The sequence below is a fragment of the Tachypleus tridentatus genome, chromosome 5, assembly GCF_004210375.1.
Source record: "Tachypleus tridentatus isolate NWPU-2018 chromosome 5, ASM421037v1, whole genome shotgun sequence".
In the NCBI taxonomy this organism is placed as follows: Eukaryota; Metazoa; Arthropoda; class Merostomata; order Xiphosura; family Limulidae; genus Tachypleus; species Tachypleus tridentatus.
Genome location: NC_134829.1, coordinates 16,814,999 through 16,832,136, shown reverse-complemented (window position 1 = coordinate 16,832,136; position 17,138 = coordinate 16,814,999). Strand labels below are relative to the sequence as shown.

At 32.4% G+C, this 17,138-nt stretch overlaps 1 protein-coding gene across 8 annotated transcripts in view; it reads right to left on the bottom strand.

The window, feature by feature from the left end:
• Positions 1-17,138, bottom strand: part of LOC143250611 (plexin-B-like) — a 73,862-nt gene that overhangs the window by 33,083 nt on the left and 23,641 nt on the right. For 7 of the 8 annotated variants that reach the window (XR_013028251.1, XM_076501432.1, XM_076501431.1 and 4 more), the window contains exons 3-11: positions 14,565-14,741; positions 11,150-11,278; positions 7,903-8,003; positions 5,245-5,383; positions 3,739-3,898; positions 2,606-2,702; positions 2,197-2,308; positions 1,613-1,741; positions 1,155-1,247 (exon numbers count right to left, since the gene is read on the bottom strand). Coding sequence is in view for 7 of the 8 variants with exons in the window: in XM_076501432.1 (XP_076357547.1) it covers positions 1,155-1,247; positions 1,613-1,741; positions 2,197-2,308; positions 2,606-2,702; positions 3,739-3,898; positions 5,245-5,383; positions 7,903-8,003; positions 11,150-11,278; positions 14,565-14,741 (1,137 nt within the window). In the remaining variant the exon portion in view is untranslated. The remainder of the gene's footprint in view (positions 1-1,154; positions 1,248-1,612; positions 1,742-2,196; positions 2,309-2,605; positions 2,703-3,738; positions 3,899-5,244; positions 5,384-7,902; positions 8,004-11,149; positions 11,279-14,564; positions 14,742-17,138) is intronic. The other variant, XM_076501434.1, reaches the window with a different exon arrangement.

Genomic DNA, 17,138 nt, shown 5'->3' with positions numbered 1-17,138 from the left:
AAATGTTAGAGTTATGCCCAACTATTTTTGACCTATAGCCATAAACAATCTGTTGTTATCAACAACTCCATTCAGAACTAATGCAGAAATTTAAACGTAAAAATACATATGGATATAAATATTGCTCTAATTTGTTTTCACATGTAGAAATTTTGGAGTTTTTAGTTTGCCATGCAGATTAAATTGCTAATTTCTCAAATAGACGAAAATATGTAATTATAAAAAAGTAAGTCTTTAAGTATTATAATATGCTTCATATGGATATAAACTGAATAAAAATATTATATGGTTTGAACATAACATTATGGCAAAATGTGCCAAACTAACATGCAATGGTTGCTGCACTCCTGTGATAAGCACAAGTATGTACGAGTAAATTAATAGCACTAAAGTAAAACTAACAAACTGACAGTTGATGCCACTACCCCCATGACTATAGAAAACAGATATATACAGTAAATCATAATACATCACTGTAGACCGACTCACTCTTATGGTATCTCAGGTATAAAACATAGAAGATAATTTCATATGTTAAATGCTACTTTAAATAAGACTCATACTAACAATTACTTAGCATATTCTGTCCTTGTTTTCATATTCAGGCAGAAGCTGGGCTTAATAGCAGTGATGAGTAACTTGATATGAGTTTATTAGACATAACATGCAGACTTTAAGTTTACTACCTATAACTTGTATCATTTTAATTGTAAAGAATAAAGCAAGTTGTTGTAATTAAACAATACATGAGAGATAGTCATTTTATCACAAAATTTGTGCCCCACCACATTCTTAAATGGTGCAACACATTGGTTGTTGTTCTGTTAACAAGAAAAAAAAAGGAATATATATGATATATAAAGTTTCAAAGTAATTTCACATTTCATTTCTTGACCATGTGCTAAGCCTTGTCTCATTGTTAACCCACCTAAATTATACATTTCAACTCATTGTTAAATGACTGAATTTAAATTTATCTTGTCCAAAGCATCAAGTCTGTTAATTTTTCACTTTTTACATTTAACAATAACAACTTATAAATTTCTAATGAATCACAGATACTAATATATGAATATCATCCTCACACAATACAATTGAACAACACTGATCTGTAAAAGGAGAAACAATTATCATAAGAAACTATTGTAACTTACAAGTGTTTTTGAACAAACAACTTTACTGTTAATTACTTCTGCTTCCACCACATCTCTCATATCTTCAATTTCAATAACACACTGAAGATCTTGCTAAATAGAAAAAGTAATGGATGGTATTCAGTTTAAAAATGATACCTATTCTTAAATCATAAATACTAATATCTAGAGAAAAACCACAAATAAGGGTAACTAATTATTTCTTCATCTTTTTTAATTATCTTCACTAAAACATTTATAAACAAACCAGATAAAAAGACTTGGTTGCATCACAATCATGACCAAACAGGCCTATAAAAAATTATCTCATAAGCAATGATTACTCAACAATAGAATTAACTAATTATAAAGTACATGCATGCAATAACTAAAAAAAAACAACAACTAGAAATGAAGAGAGAGATCCTTTTAATCTTTAGAATGGATTGAAATCTCTTTTTGTGACCATAAGACCTTACCATAGAAGTTGGGAAATGCTTAATATTTATTTCAATTCTACAGTTTTCTCCATCAGATATCAATATGTCTTCTTTCACATCAAGCATTGGACATTGTTGGTGATCCTGTAGTTTTGTAAAGTTATTGTCCTAAATCATAATAAGTAAAACACTAATGTGTAGTTCACACTAAAGGCAAACAAGCACAGTTGAATTGCTAATGAAATACTTTTTTAGAATTTGATGACACATTAGTAACTAATATTTAAATGCTTGTAAATATATATACTTAGAAAATATACAACAAATCTTTAACAACATTCTTCAGAACTTAAAACTATTTTAATTCTTTCAATCTGGTTGTACTGAGGCTTTTTATCCATTATTCCTCAACATTTTTTTTACGTCATAAGATTTCATGCTGAATCAAACAGTTTAATTTTCAAAATATAATATGGTCCTATTTAAAATGTATACACCTAATTGAACTTCCAAAGACAATTATGACCAAATTACAGACTGAAATTACTCATCCCAACTAACACACACACACACACACATAAATTATATCATAACAACCACATTTCTGTGATTTTCACATTTACCTGAGTTTCTCCTATGACAATGGCACCCATACAGGAGCTGGTATTATGGACACATATGTGCTGGTACAAACACCATTTACACTCCCTGAAACTACTAACACATTTTGAGCACCTAAAGAAAAGACAAGCAATAAATTAAGGCAACCTACAGGCCAGTTTTTTACTTCTATACTATAGACTTCAGAAAATTAGTCAATTTTGTTAATTAATCCAAGCATTATAACTACTATAATTAGAAATAACACTCACTTTGGTGAACAGATATCAGTCCTTTACTGGGATTTTTTTTTCTGTCCAAATGTTTTATATTTACATGAAAAAAAAAAAAAACTGAAGGAAAATTGAAACTCCAGAAAAGCACTGTGCAATTCCTGTTATTACCTAACTTGTAAACAAAGTCAACACTTACACTCTGTGAGCACTACAGTTATAAAATGTAAATGGTCTGTGAAGAAAATCAGTATCTGTTTCACTAGAACGCACTGCCAAATCCACAGTAACATGATCTAGAAAAATGGTGAAAAAAGTTTAATTATTCAAATAAAATATACTGCTACATTAGTGAATATAAAATCCAATGGTTATATTACTCACTAAAGGAATTTGGCTAAATTTATTTTAAAAAGTAGTCAGACTAACAATCCAGTTAACCAATTACCTTTGAAATAATTTTAACAGTTCTGAAAACCTAGACCACATAGATATATAATGTACTACTAAGAGCACTAAAGAAACATGTTAGATCTGATATGTTTTGAATTTCACACAAAGTAAAGTGGGGCTATCTGCTCAAGCCTACACTAATTTAGCAGCAAAAACAAGAAAGAAGGCAGCTAGTCATCATTACCCACCACCAACCAGCTCTTGAGCTACTCTTTTATCAGTGAATAGTGGGATTGACAATCACACTATAATGTCCCTACAGCTGAAAGGATGAGTGAAAGATGTATATACATGAAATAAATGTTAGCAAAACACTAGCAACTTTAAACTCCCTTATGGAAAGCAGACTATAACTTAACAGTGATGTACATTTTTTTATAGATGCCAAAAACAGGGATTGGAAATTAAATAATTAATGGGCCTAATATCACTGCACCAGTGCTTTACTGGCAACAGTTCTTATTAATTATTTTTCTATGCAGGAAAAACCTATTTCAAAAACAATGAACCCTATCCAATGTGCTTGAGAAAGCAAACATATATGAAAATATGATTTTGTAGTACCCAGTAAACAAGCCGAGTTGTATTCTGTACACATTTTTTTTTTAATTTTATATACAATATAGTACTTGTTATTGTGTAAAAGTGTTGAATAATATATTAAAATATTTTTATTGACTGTCATACAATTGTTATTTATCTACATTCCCCCATCTTAATGTTTTGTATGTTTTATTCTATTTTGTATTGGAAGTAAAACCATTCCAAATAACATACAGCTTAACACTTAGAAAATGTTAAGACTTTTTAATAAGACACGACATAATTCAAAGAAATGACAAGTATTAAAAGTTATAGTAATAAAACAGCACAGTTTACCATGGTCTACTGGGATTAATGGTCGCTCTATTAAATCAGGGGTCTCACAAGAAAGGCCTAAAGCGATGGTATAGGCAATGATGGGTGTGCTGTTCCCAAACACGCACATGTAGTTGGCATCATTAGGAAGTCTAGGAAGTTGATTAATAGTAAGACTGACCTGTAGGACAGTAAAATAGAAACAAGTCAATTACTCTATGTCAATTGCAAAATATTCCATAAACAGAATGTGATTTAGACTATGGCTACTATGGGATTACTTAGTAAAATACATTGTCAGAATAATATGCACATCTTAAACATGGTTTCCCGCAAAGTAGTGTGAAATTATGAATTAAATAAATATTAATATACCTATGCCGAATTGATAAAGAAATAATTATGTTCCGAGGCAGGGGCGACAAGTGCCCTTCCTCATGGTCACCCATGGTTTAAATAAAAGACAAGGTATGGTAATCATTGTAAACAAAAGTGATGTAACAAACACACATGGTGGTGAAAGTTTGGCTGAATCCCCTCATTTTTGTAATTTTAAAAAATTGTGCTTATATATTTATACTGTAGCTGCTTAAGGCATTTGATGTTTTCTACACAGTCTGTTTCCTTCCAATAAAACTTTATTATTTTGTGGCTTGAAATGTTTGCATGCAATGGCTTATGTTTACACTTTGCAAATGGAAGTCGAAGAAGCCCTACTGTCACATTATGTAAGCGTGATTCTTTACAGTAGGTGTCTGTGGCTTGTTGTCAATAAACTTTAACAATAAACAAACAGTAACAAAGTTCACTTGTTTTTAAACAAAATATTAATTAAAATATGTTAAACATGTATACACATATGTTCGCTACACTAGTGGTTATCACAGTTGTATCAAGAAATCGCATGCAAGTTATTTATGGAAAAGTTCCCCAAAACTATGTTGGCCACACCAACATGTTATTTCAGGAGGCCATATATATGTATGTGATAGTCAGTGGTTTAAATAGCTAACATACTACTGTTGTACAGAGTTGTCTAAATTACTAATATAACTTAAAAATTAATATCCACTCTCTATGTAGATAGTGTAGTACTTTACTATAATGAAACATACATATTTACACTAATTTAAATATAGCTTCTCATACGTTATTACACGTGAATGATGGTTTGTTGACATTTAATTGGATGTTTGTGAAGTTTACGTGACAGCCATGTAGTTATTTAAGCTATATTTCATGCAAAATTGCTTTCAGATTTAATCTCATAGCTCCCACTTTGTTTACATATTTTCTCGGAGTCATGCTTTTAGACCTCCGTAGCATTTGTACGCTTTGCATGTCGACTGCACTTCGCACAAGATATGTTGGCTTTTGATTTTTAAAAATTAGAACTTACCTTTCAAACATTCTACGTACGGTCCTAATAACTTCAAAATACAAACAAAAAAACTCATGACTGCACATTCTGTAATTACACGTATGACTTTTTGTCTTCTTGTAAAATTACTTGGGGTGATTTCTCACCTCAATCATAGCATCGATAGGAATTTCTTCTGGCTTCACAGACTGAACGTCAATACATTTCTCTGTGTCTAAAGACAGCCACCGTGTTGAGCGTTCCAACGTTATTGTTGCATTCTGGCATTCAATTTCCACTGTACACCTACACATGAAAAGCAAAAGACAAACGTAACCGGATTATGACTACAAATTACACTACGTAACAAAATTTTTACTTTTTCTTGCTCCTGGGCAGAAAGTGTTATTTTCCAGTTGCTTATGCCTAAAGTAAATGGAAAAGACCTATTTTTCTCTTCAAACTTTGCTTTTGTGACTTGGGAGCGTATAACGAAAACATGATAGACTATATTTGGGGGCTGATACGTGAAAGTGATTTACATTACTGTCGCAAATCTCGAAAAACTACTCACTTTTAAACATTTTTGTATAACTTTAGTATAAATACATGTAAATTTTCATTCGTGTGTTGTTTTATTTAGACCTTACGTAAAAGAAAATGTGCACATTTGCCCGTTTTTACATAGAAACTAGGTTAATTTCTAAATTTCATTATCCAGATCACAAAAGCAAAGTTTGAAGGGAATAATGGCCATTTTCTGTACTTTTACAACGTAAGCAATTAAGAAATAACACATACAATCCTGGAAAAAATTTGTGTTACATAGTGTTATCAAAAATAATATATGCATGCGTCAAAATGTAATTTTATAATATGGAGAAAGATATCGTTCCTTAGTTACGTGGTTGTAATTCAATATTTCTTTATCAACAATGAGCGGAAGAGAGTGTTACTTAGACATTTATAAATCCGTCTGTACATAAAACTATATGGTAGATGGACGAATTACTTTGATCCAATCTGAAAACGAAACGTTCCGAGGAGAAAAAAAATATCACAAGGGTTATAATTCTATTCTTCGCCGTAAATAACAGTTTAACATTTAGAATGATCTATATCTTCAAATAATGGAATTCTGTAACGTATTTTATTGTTTTTGTTTAAATGGTACTTTTAAGAATTGTTAGTTTTTGTTTTGTTTTTGCACAAAGAATAATATAAAAATAATAACAAGAACAGCAAAAACTAAAATAAAGCGTGAAACAACAGTAATGAAAACACCAAAATCAGGCAAAGTAAAGCAAAATAATACAAAGAAAAAATTAAAAAATGATAATAGTAAACAATAAACTATAATGAGAAAGAAAGGGCTACAAAAAGAAATAAATATTTAGAGTTGTTGAATGAGTAGAAGAATTATTATTATCTCCGTCACACCAAACATGCCCGCTCTTTCAGCTGTGGGGGCGTCATAATGTGGCGGTCAATTTCACTATTCGTTGGTAAAAGAGTAGCCCAAGAGTTCGTGGTTAGTGGTGATGACTAGCTGCCTTCCATCTAGTCGTACACTGCTAAATTAGGGACGGCTAGTGCAGATAGCCCTTGTGTAGCTTTGCGCGAAATTCAAAAACAAACAAGAGTTATTATTTGCGTAACTTATAATGCTTTGCTCCCCAGTGGTACAGTAGTATGTCTGCAGAATTACAACTGTGGAAACTGGGTCTCGTATCTTGTGGTGGACAAAGCATAGATAGCACACTGTGTTGGTTTATACTTAATTATAAACAAACATATGGTTTCACTAGGTTTATCTAGAATCTTGTCCCCTCTAGCATCTTCAAGTTAAACTGGTACAAAAGATCTCAAAGAAATTTGAAACTGAATTTAAATTAGACGTGAAAAATGGGCGCGGGCAAAGTGACAATTCATTAATATAATGATTCATTTGTTTCCATTTTGTGACAGTATTATTTTAAACTTATGATTGATGTAAAATTGATAAGACATAATAAAATATGAATACACTTCTAATGAGCAGCATAAATTTTCAAAAACTAAAACTTAAGGAAAACCTGACTCGTGTAAGTAAGGCCTACATTATGTTGTCTGAACGTACTCTAGGATAAGTTATTCTCTTGCAGACGATCTCTTCGTTCAACACGCAACTAAAGTAATTAATTCCTCCGCTTCTATTACTTTCTAGGCATAATTTTATTATGCTGTTGTAAGTAGTGACATCATAAAGTTTTAAGGGAGGTAAAATGCATTGCGCAATGTATGATCGTAGGTGTACTATAAAAGAAACGTTAAAATCTCTAAGAGCAGCCTAACGGTTGTCGATGAATGCTGTTGACTAACTAGCTAACTTCCTTCTATCAATTTAAAATTAGGGACAGCTACACAGCTTTCCCTTAACTTTGTAAAATAAGCAAACAAACTTAAGAATGCAAGTTCAAACTAGTTTTGAAGGTTGAGAATATAACTAAATATTTGTACTTTTGTCCAGGTTTATCTTTTCTTTTTTAATAAACAAGACTTAGAAGCACTGATTTATCTGTTTTAGCACAAAGCTACATATTAGGCTATCTGCGATATGTCCATCACTGAGAACTGAACAACAAATTTTAACACTAAGTCTTTAAACTTACCGCCGATCCATTGGAGAACAGGCTTAGGCATATTTATTGTAATAACAGAAAGAAAATCAATAATTAAAAAAATTGGCAAAGAGTTGGGTTTCTTTCAAATCAGTTATGTAGAATATCTTTTAATAAGTTAATTATACTAAAATACTAGCGAATAATTAGGATAAAAAAACGAACCTTCTTTGTAAGGAACACCATCCACAATAGGGATTTCTAGCCTGTAAGCACCCTTCGCACGTATTGTACTGTTGACACCTTTGAATCACCACTTTAGTCACCTGTTGGTAATACAAAATTCAAGAATATTAGTATGTATGTCACGACATATATATATATATATGCTAAAACGATTTTAGAGTTTCATCACATTGTACAGTCATGCTCTATCTGACACTGAATCTTTATCAATAGCTTTAGAGCGTAATTTCTGTTGCAAATGGTTCTGTTGTAATGTTGTCATGTTCAATGCACACAGCGCCTCCAGTCAGCTGTCCATAATCTACCAAATATACGAAAACGACGGTTTATCAGCGTTCGTTTCAACAATCAATCACATAGTAATCGATAAGCGACTTGGTCGGTATATCTTCGTGATAAATTGCATCAAAACGTTTAAACTTTACAGCTACTTGAGTTACAGTACTGTCTAAAGATGTTAGGACAAGAGAATAGTATGCCATTCGTTCCATTTTATTGAGCTAATTCTATCATGCCATTACAAAATGTAAATTTCAACACTATAGTAATGCTTCACTGATCCCTGTTAACAACTGAATCAGCCAAGGCGAGAATACTTATCATTTTTTAGAATTCCCATATACTTGTACCAAGGAATTTACATAAAGGTTCTGCTTTAATAAACACACTGATAATTTAGGGTCTGAAATAACTGTCATGGTAACCCATGCGATGTCTTAATTATATAGAAAAAAGTTAGCATATGGTACTGGTATATGCTAGAAGAAATCAATTTAATAGCACTCCACAGATAAACCTAGATAAAAACAGTGTTTAACACTCTATATCAAGTTTTGTTTCATGCCACAATCCAAAAAGTACAAAGAATTGTCAGTAGAACAGAGAGTTTATATAAAAGCTTTATGTGATGCTGTTTGGACTCACCAACATATTGTTGCAGACTTAAATTGCTCCCCAAACAATATCAAGTACATCATAGATTGTGAGATCAAAACAATTACATTTGAAATTAGAAAAGGAAGAGGTAGAACACCCAAAGAATTCTATAGATATTTAATGTCCTAGTAGAAATACTAACGTCCGAAGTTAATTCACTGAAGTTAAACGGTTTCAGATGTTCGAAATCTGTAAATGTTCTTGGTCAAATTCTGTAGTTTTCCTAATCTATAATTGTTATTAACGCCTATGATTATGCGTTAATAACAATTATAGATTCCAAGACCTAGAGCACACTGACTGTAGCTGACCAATTATATTCTTCTTTTATCTCTCGGCTAACAGAGTTTTTAGAAATTTCAACAATATTTTATCGCGATTTCGTAAAACAATTATTATTGATTCTTACTTTCTACAAATTCCGAGAACATGTGGGACTTGCGCAAGACATAGTCAAGAATATACGTCACATGCAAAAAATTCAAGAAACAAGCGTAGGTACTAAAATGAAGGTACGGGAATAAATCTGTTACAACAGCACCTACCATGAAGCATGGTGGAGGCAGTGTGATGGATTGGGGGTGTCCTTCTGCTGAGGTGACAGGAGATATTTACAATATAGATGAAATAATGGCCCAGCTAAAGTACCATCAGGCACTGATCCATCATGGCATACTCAGTGGTTTGCGTAATATTAGTAAAGGATTCTAATTATCCAAGAAGATAATTATCCCAAACTCTCATCCAACCTATGTAGAAATGACTTAGCTAAGAAATAAACTGTTGGAGTCATTCAAATCATGCAGTGGCTTCCAGAGAGACCTGATCTCAATCCTATCGAGCAAATTCTGGATTTGACCAATCAAAAGTTACTTCCAGAGAAACTTTATATTAGAAACATTTGAAGTAAACTTCTAAAGGACGTTTTGATTAAATATGTTGCAACATTACCTGAAAGACTGTTTGCAGTTATTTAAGGCAAAGAGGGACACACAAAATATTAATTGTTTCCTGAACTCAAACACTTCCACTAAGTTTCTGTTGTATAAATATGGAGATTAGTAACATTTTTTTTTTTAAATTCACGTGTGACTTAACTTCTATTGTTTTTTTTAAAAATTACTTGAAATATAATTTTTGACTTTGTCCTAACAGTTTTGCAGAGTACTATATACGGCGGAAGTTAAGGCTGGAATCTTCCTATCTTGACAGTTCTAAGTTTTCCATTTGAACTCATCTGTATGTTATAAGTATTTCGATATTTTGTACTGGAAAAAGGCTGTTACATTAGAAAGCAATATATTTATAATAATATCACACTATCTAGGTAACAATATTATAATATATTTCCGACACACTGTGGCATTATATTCGCTGTTTGTCATGTGACTCGCTGAACTGCATTCTCAAAATAGTTTTAATATATGTGTGTGTATAGATACAGACCACACAATGTTTTGTATTATTCACTTGTGACACATATTTATGTTTGTACGGTAAAACTGTTAGTATTTAAATCATTTAGTCACACTTCTTTTCTATTATAACTATACACATGCAAAAAGATGTAATGTTATGTTTTTCGTACAAAATTTACCGTCGATATGATCCAAAGCTATAAAACATTTTGTTTTGTACAGTTTAGGTTTCGTGTTATAATAGGAGATCCATTAAGTTGGTCAACTTGTTTCAACATGAAATTCACACCTGTTTTTAACTTAAAATTTAAGGTTGTTCTTTGGCGACGTCATGTTATACTGGTTTATCTGACATCTTATTTATTTGTCACACCTGATATACCAACTAAAACGAGTTAAAATACAGCAGTATATTAATGGTAGGTTTAATACAGTTCATTTTAGAGAATTAAACTGAAGTGACTGTCCCTTAGGAGCATTAAACTCATTCAACTAGTTACTAAACTGTAGATAAAAAGTCGTCCTATTTTACCTGAAGAAGAACACAAAGTAACCATTTTTACAGGTCTATAACTAAAATAATTACATATTATTTCCTATACAACAATCTTTCTGATTTCTCACCAGATGGCGAGCCACTGAGGTGCTCTTTCAACATACAATTTACGGATACACCTATAATCAGTGGCGTATTTAAGGTTATGTGGGCCCAGGGACTAATACTGTTTTGTGAGCCCTACATCCCATGCAATTTCACATAGAATAAAATTATGAATGGGCCTCCATTAAGACCATGGCCCTGGGGTTGCGTCCCCTCTAGCTAATACCTAAATACGCCACTGCCTATAATGGTCGAAACTGCACAAACTTACTGTGTAAGGAGAAGCAACATAAATGAATCTCCTACTGGTATCTAGATGGATGTCTGCAATGATGGGATTTCCAGCATCGACTACAACTTCCTCAAATTCTTCAGCTGTTTCATTACTGCTGAGGAGCACCTATAAGCCCCTCCCCCACATACATCAACAATAATTTTATATTTATTTATTGATAATACACAATATGCATACATAACACAAGTCAAAATCAGCTGATATAACAATTCAACAACTTTTCATAATAATGCTATACTAATTGAACTCTGCGTTCACAAACACCAATTTCAAAAATCCAATGACTGGAAAACAAAACTTCAAAAATGAATATAATTATTTATCAAAAAACGTAAATCTCGCAATGCAAGCTGTATAACATATTTGTAGTTTTAGGAAAAAAATCACAGTATCACACTGCATGATATCACCACAAAATTCAGAAGAAAATCGCAGCATTGTGATATTGAAGTAAACATTTTCATTTTGTACACTACTGATGAGTAAAATGCTCTATAGTGGTAATCTATACCCCGGTAAAATGTATTTCATAATTACAACATGGTAGACATTCGATGCCTGACAGTATCTCTTGAATAACTGGCATAATCTAGGGCACTTAAAGCGTACAGAAATCAAGAAAATCAGCGTAATTTGCTTTAAATGCCCCATGAACGTTTGTAAATCAAATAGGAAAAACATGCATGCTTTGTTTTCTTTTGTTTTTTTGTTTTTGAATTCCGCACACAGCTGCACGAGATATATCTGCACTAGGCGTTCCTAATTTAGCAGCGTAGGAAGAGGGAAAGTGTATAGTCATCACCATTCTCCGCCAGCTCTTGAGCTACTCTTTTACCAACGAATAGTGGAATTGACCATCACTTATAACGCCCCCACGGCTGAAAGGGCAAGGATGAATGGTATGACGGGGATTCAAACCTGCGAGCCTCAGATTATGAGTCGAGCGTCCTAACCACCTGGTCATGTTGTTTTCTTTTATTTCTAGTCAAATGGAGAGTAGAGTTATCTGTATTAATACATTTAAACACAAATTTGACTGCATTTAATGTGACAGACAATAAATCAAACTTGATCACATCATAATCCGTGTATTTATTTTTAAGTTATTTTACATTACTCTTCAGTAAACTGCCTATTGCTATAGGAAGTCGGGTAAAATGTTCTACGTAATATAATAAGAATGTCAGGCTGTTGTAGTTATTTAACTGATATATTTAATTGCTGAAATAGTTTTACATCATACTAAAGTATGTGTTATCTAGTTGAGCTACATAAACGTAATTAAAACAATCTATATATAAAAGAGTAGCCACGTTAGAATGAAAGAGTTAATCATATAAAGATGCTATATAAAAAAAGTCAAGTCATATAAAGATGTAATACAAAGATAGGCAAGAAAAACATGAAAAAAGTGTGGAAACTTGGCCTCCTTTTTACATTCATGTTGTTGCTTGTTTCCTTATTCAACTTGATAAAACCTGCTCACGATGCAACACATTAACATGTGTCATGTTCACACTTCGTGCAGATATTACACAGAGTAATAATGAAACTGGACAAAAGTAAATTTACTCGGCAACTTTTGACTGAAAAGTGGTCAGAGTAAAATTTGTTTTCTCCAACACTGAAATTTACATTCTAGCCGTTTACTTCGCATCCTTTAATTATCTCAAATAGGCACCACAATGTTTTGTTTCCACTTAGTTTTATCCTGATAAAGGGTTTCTTACTTGCACGTGGTAGTCAAGACGATAAGTCTTCACTCTTACAGTAAGTACTTTCGGAAGGAACGTTTTTATCTATACACTTGACAACACAGTAGCGATTCTTGCATCCCCCCCATTAATTAACTAGATACAGTCGGTAAAGGGTTGCGCTAACGTTTTGGCAGTGGTTCAACGATAGGGCTTGTGTATAGAAACATATTCTCCGAGAAGATAACTAAAGTTGATCTCATATTCCACTAATAAGTGACCAACAAAATACCAGTGATTTGATTATAGATATGCAGAAATACAAACTACAACCATCTATTAAGTTTACGGATCAATACGTTAAAATTACATGCATAAAAATTTAATGCTAATGTTATAACCATGTTATGTATTACTTATACATTGAAGATAAGTTACGTGTGATATTAGTAGAACTGCTAGTTTCGTTTGGTACTTATCAAACCATATGTTTTTCAAGACAATAAATCACTATCTTTTATACTATTATAGAAGTTTAAAATATTTCACAGCTAAAAATGAACAAGATTAATATAAACTACTTAAGGTTAAAATATATTTACGTGCCTAAAAGTTCAAGATACATATAATTAAAATTCATAATGACAGCCCTATTATTACAGTATTAATTATGTAAAATTAGCTCTTATATATTTACATATAATTTACTTTGCAGAATACTATTATTTTAATGGTGTAAAAGTAAATATGTTATTAGAAATAAGAAAAATATATTTTGAAAATATATTGGAGAAACAAGCTGGAAAATGGAAACTAGATTCAAAGAACACACACACCCACACACAAAACAATAATACCTTCATACGTTTTTGAACACTAGAAATCAAATGAACACAACATAACCATAGAAGACACACCCAGATACTATGTAGGGAAACAAATATAAACAAACGCAAAATCAAAGAAGCCCTACTTATACTGCAACTAAAACCAAAATTAAACCAATATAAATGAGCACTTTTATACCAATACTAATTAATAACCTAACATCCACCTGCAACGCCACCTACAATCTCGTACCCGTTTATACTCTCGTCCCTAAGACGTGTCCGTCAACGGTCACATTCCAATTCTCTGCTTATGAATATAAGTGTTAATACCCATACCAGCTGTTCCGAGATGCATTTTTATTTCAAGCGGGTTTCTCGTCATCAAGAATAAACTGTAGAATAGAATATATCTGGCAGAAACATCAGTCCCTAAAGGCCTGGGACAAAAAAGGCAGACATCACGTGGGCCTTCTAATTCAACTAGAAACCCTACGCTATAGCACACGTCGCATTTATATACATGTTAATCCAGCATAACTATAAATGTCTTATAGTAACTGCCTTCTGGGGTTCTTTTCCGAGATTGAAGGAGGAGTTGGCCTGGTCTGTTGTATCCCACTGACACTCCCTGACTTGAAGTAAACTAACATAAAACAGTTAACTCACAAAATGACCATAAATCACTTTTGTAATCAATTATTTAGTAGTTACACTGCCACGAACAAACAGGAAGAGATTTAGTAATAGTCTCCTTTCGAAAACCGAAAACATACTTCAGAAATATAAAAAAGCAACTGAATACTGAATGATGAACGTCATACTTATGCAAATATGAATTTGTTAGCACTTGTTTTTATAAGTTCTCACCTTTTTGAGGTGGCCATCACTGGTTCCCACAAACGCTACTGTGTGACGAGCTATTACAGTGGTAGTTATTGCACTGTATGTGGCATTGGCGTTTACAATAACGGCGGTTCTCGCCAAGAGTACCGAACCGTTGATTTTCAGGGCTTCTCTACAAAAGTCAAGTACTTTGTCCCGTTTCTAAAAATAAATGTAAGCATTTATTAATTATTAATTAAATTATTCACTCCATGTAAACATTTTAGGTCAAACATTTATCTAATAATTATTATAATATTTTCATCAAAGCAACCTAGCAACCTCACAACATAGCTCTGAATTAAAAACATATCTAGTAATGCCTATAGTTAATTAAATATAGTGTTCAAACTATACTACTTATAATGATTAGAATGAAGAATTCATCAGTTAGGTTTATTTGCTGTTAAAAACATTTTTGGCCGCTAAAACAAAAAACTCACGAGTTTCGGCCCTTCTAGGAGGCTTAGTTTAATCTTCAATCCCTGTACTAAACTAATAATGTAGGAAAATCATTATAATAATATTAATTTAGCAATAATTAAAAGAATAAAGTCGACATGTTAAATACTCTAACCCAAATTGAGTATTTATACTGCGGTAATAGTTCTGCTAGTTTAGGTCGATATCCAAGAAGAACTGGTTTGTTTGAAATTTCGCGCAAAGCTACTCCAGGGTTATCTGCGCTGGCCGTCCCTAATTTTACAGTGTAAGATTAGAGAGAAGGCAGCTAGTCATCACCACTCATCGCCAACTCTTGGGCTACTATTTTATCAACGAATAGTGGGATTGAACGTCACATTATAACGCCCCAACGGCTGAAAGGGAAAGCACGTTTGGTGTGACGGTGATTCGAACCCGCAACCCTCAGATCACGAGTCGAATACTTTAACCACCTGGTCATGCCGGGACTCCAACAAGAACTACTACGACAGTTACATTAAATAACCTCTTTCTCCATAACTCTCACAAGACTTGCGTGAACGTAGTGCAATCATTCTGTTTACACAAATTTCGCGATCAAGTATATAAAAGGGCAAAATTTAATATAACTATTTTAATGTTACTACTAAACCTATTAACATATTCTTGATGACTTTACTCATTTCATTCGTTAAAATTTGTGTTGCAACCCTGTCAATAAATATTTTGATGGAAACTAATAAAATTACCACGCTAATTTCAAGGTCATAGTTATAAGCAGATTTTTCTACATCCCTCATCAACAACTGCAGCAGCCATTAAATGTAATATTATGTAATGTACTCAGGTTGTACTGATAGTTTCAACAACACATTACAAGGTACGCTTAAACTATCAGCATTACAATGTGACGAACAGCAGTTACATTTAAACTATCATCATTATAATATGCGTCACCTAATAATGATTATAGTATCAACCATAATAATGTGTATTACACCTAATAATGATTATAGTATCAACCATAATAATGTGTATTACACCTAATAATGATTATGGTATCAACCATAATAATGTGTATTAAACCTAATAATGATTATAGTATCAACATAACAACGTGTATTACACCTAATAATGATTATGGTATCAACCATAATAATGTGTATTAAACCTAATAATGATTATGGTATCAACATAACAACGTGTACTACACCTAATAACGATCATAGCAACAACATAACAATGTTTACTACACCTAATAACGATCATAGCAACAACATAACAATGTTTACTACACCTAATAACGATCATAGCAACAACATAACAATGTTTACTACACCTAATAACGATCATAGCAACAACATAACAATGTTTACTACACCTAATAACGATCATAGCAACAACATAACAATGTTTACTACACCTAATAACGATCATAGCAACAACATAACAATGTTTACTACACCTAATAACGATCATAGCAACAACATAACAATGTTTACTACACCTGATAAAGATTATCATAGCAATATAACTATGTTTATTAGACTACATAACGACTATAGTAGCAACATAAAACGACTTGTATGTAATAACATTTGCACTAACAAAAAGCAGTTTAAGGTACACCTAATCCTCCTTACACTATTAACAACATGTAAAGAGTTTTCTTTAACGATTTTAAACTACAAACTCTTATGTACTGAAAACAACAGCCCTGATAATTGTAATAAAAATCACGCTATACTTCAGATTGTTTTTCAACCATATTCTTTTGAAGTATTTTATTATAGGCTTGAAACTAGAAGTGAATACGAAGTACGAACATGCTAACATTAGGTCATGGCCGGTCCACATCCAAGCAAATAATGAAAAAGATTTTCTTTGTAAAACTCTCTCTCACCATTTTTTGTTAGTCAGGTTTATATTCCAGCGTACACTGTGTCATCTTAACGTTGCAAAACCTGTGTGGCACCATACTGGCTTCCTTGCCTTATATAATGGGTGCAAAAATACTATACATCTGATTCTTCTTGGAATATCAATAAGGCAACGAAGTACACCCAGTCACACCTGTGTTATCAAAGTGACAACATTACCATAAAACGAGGACTCACTGGAAACATTCTTTGAATC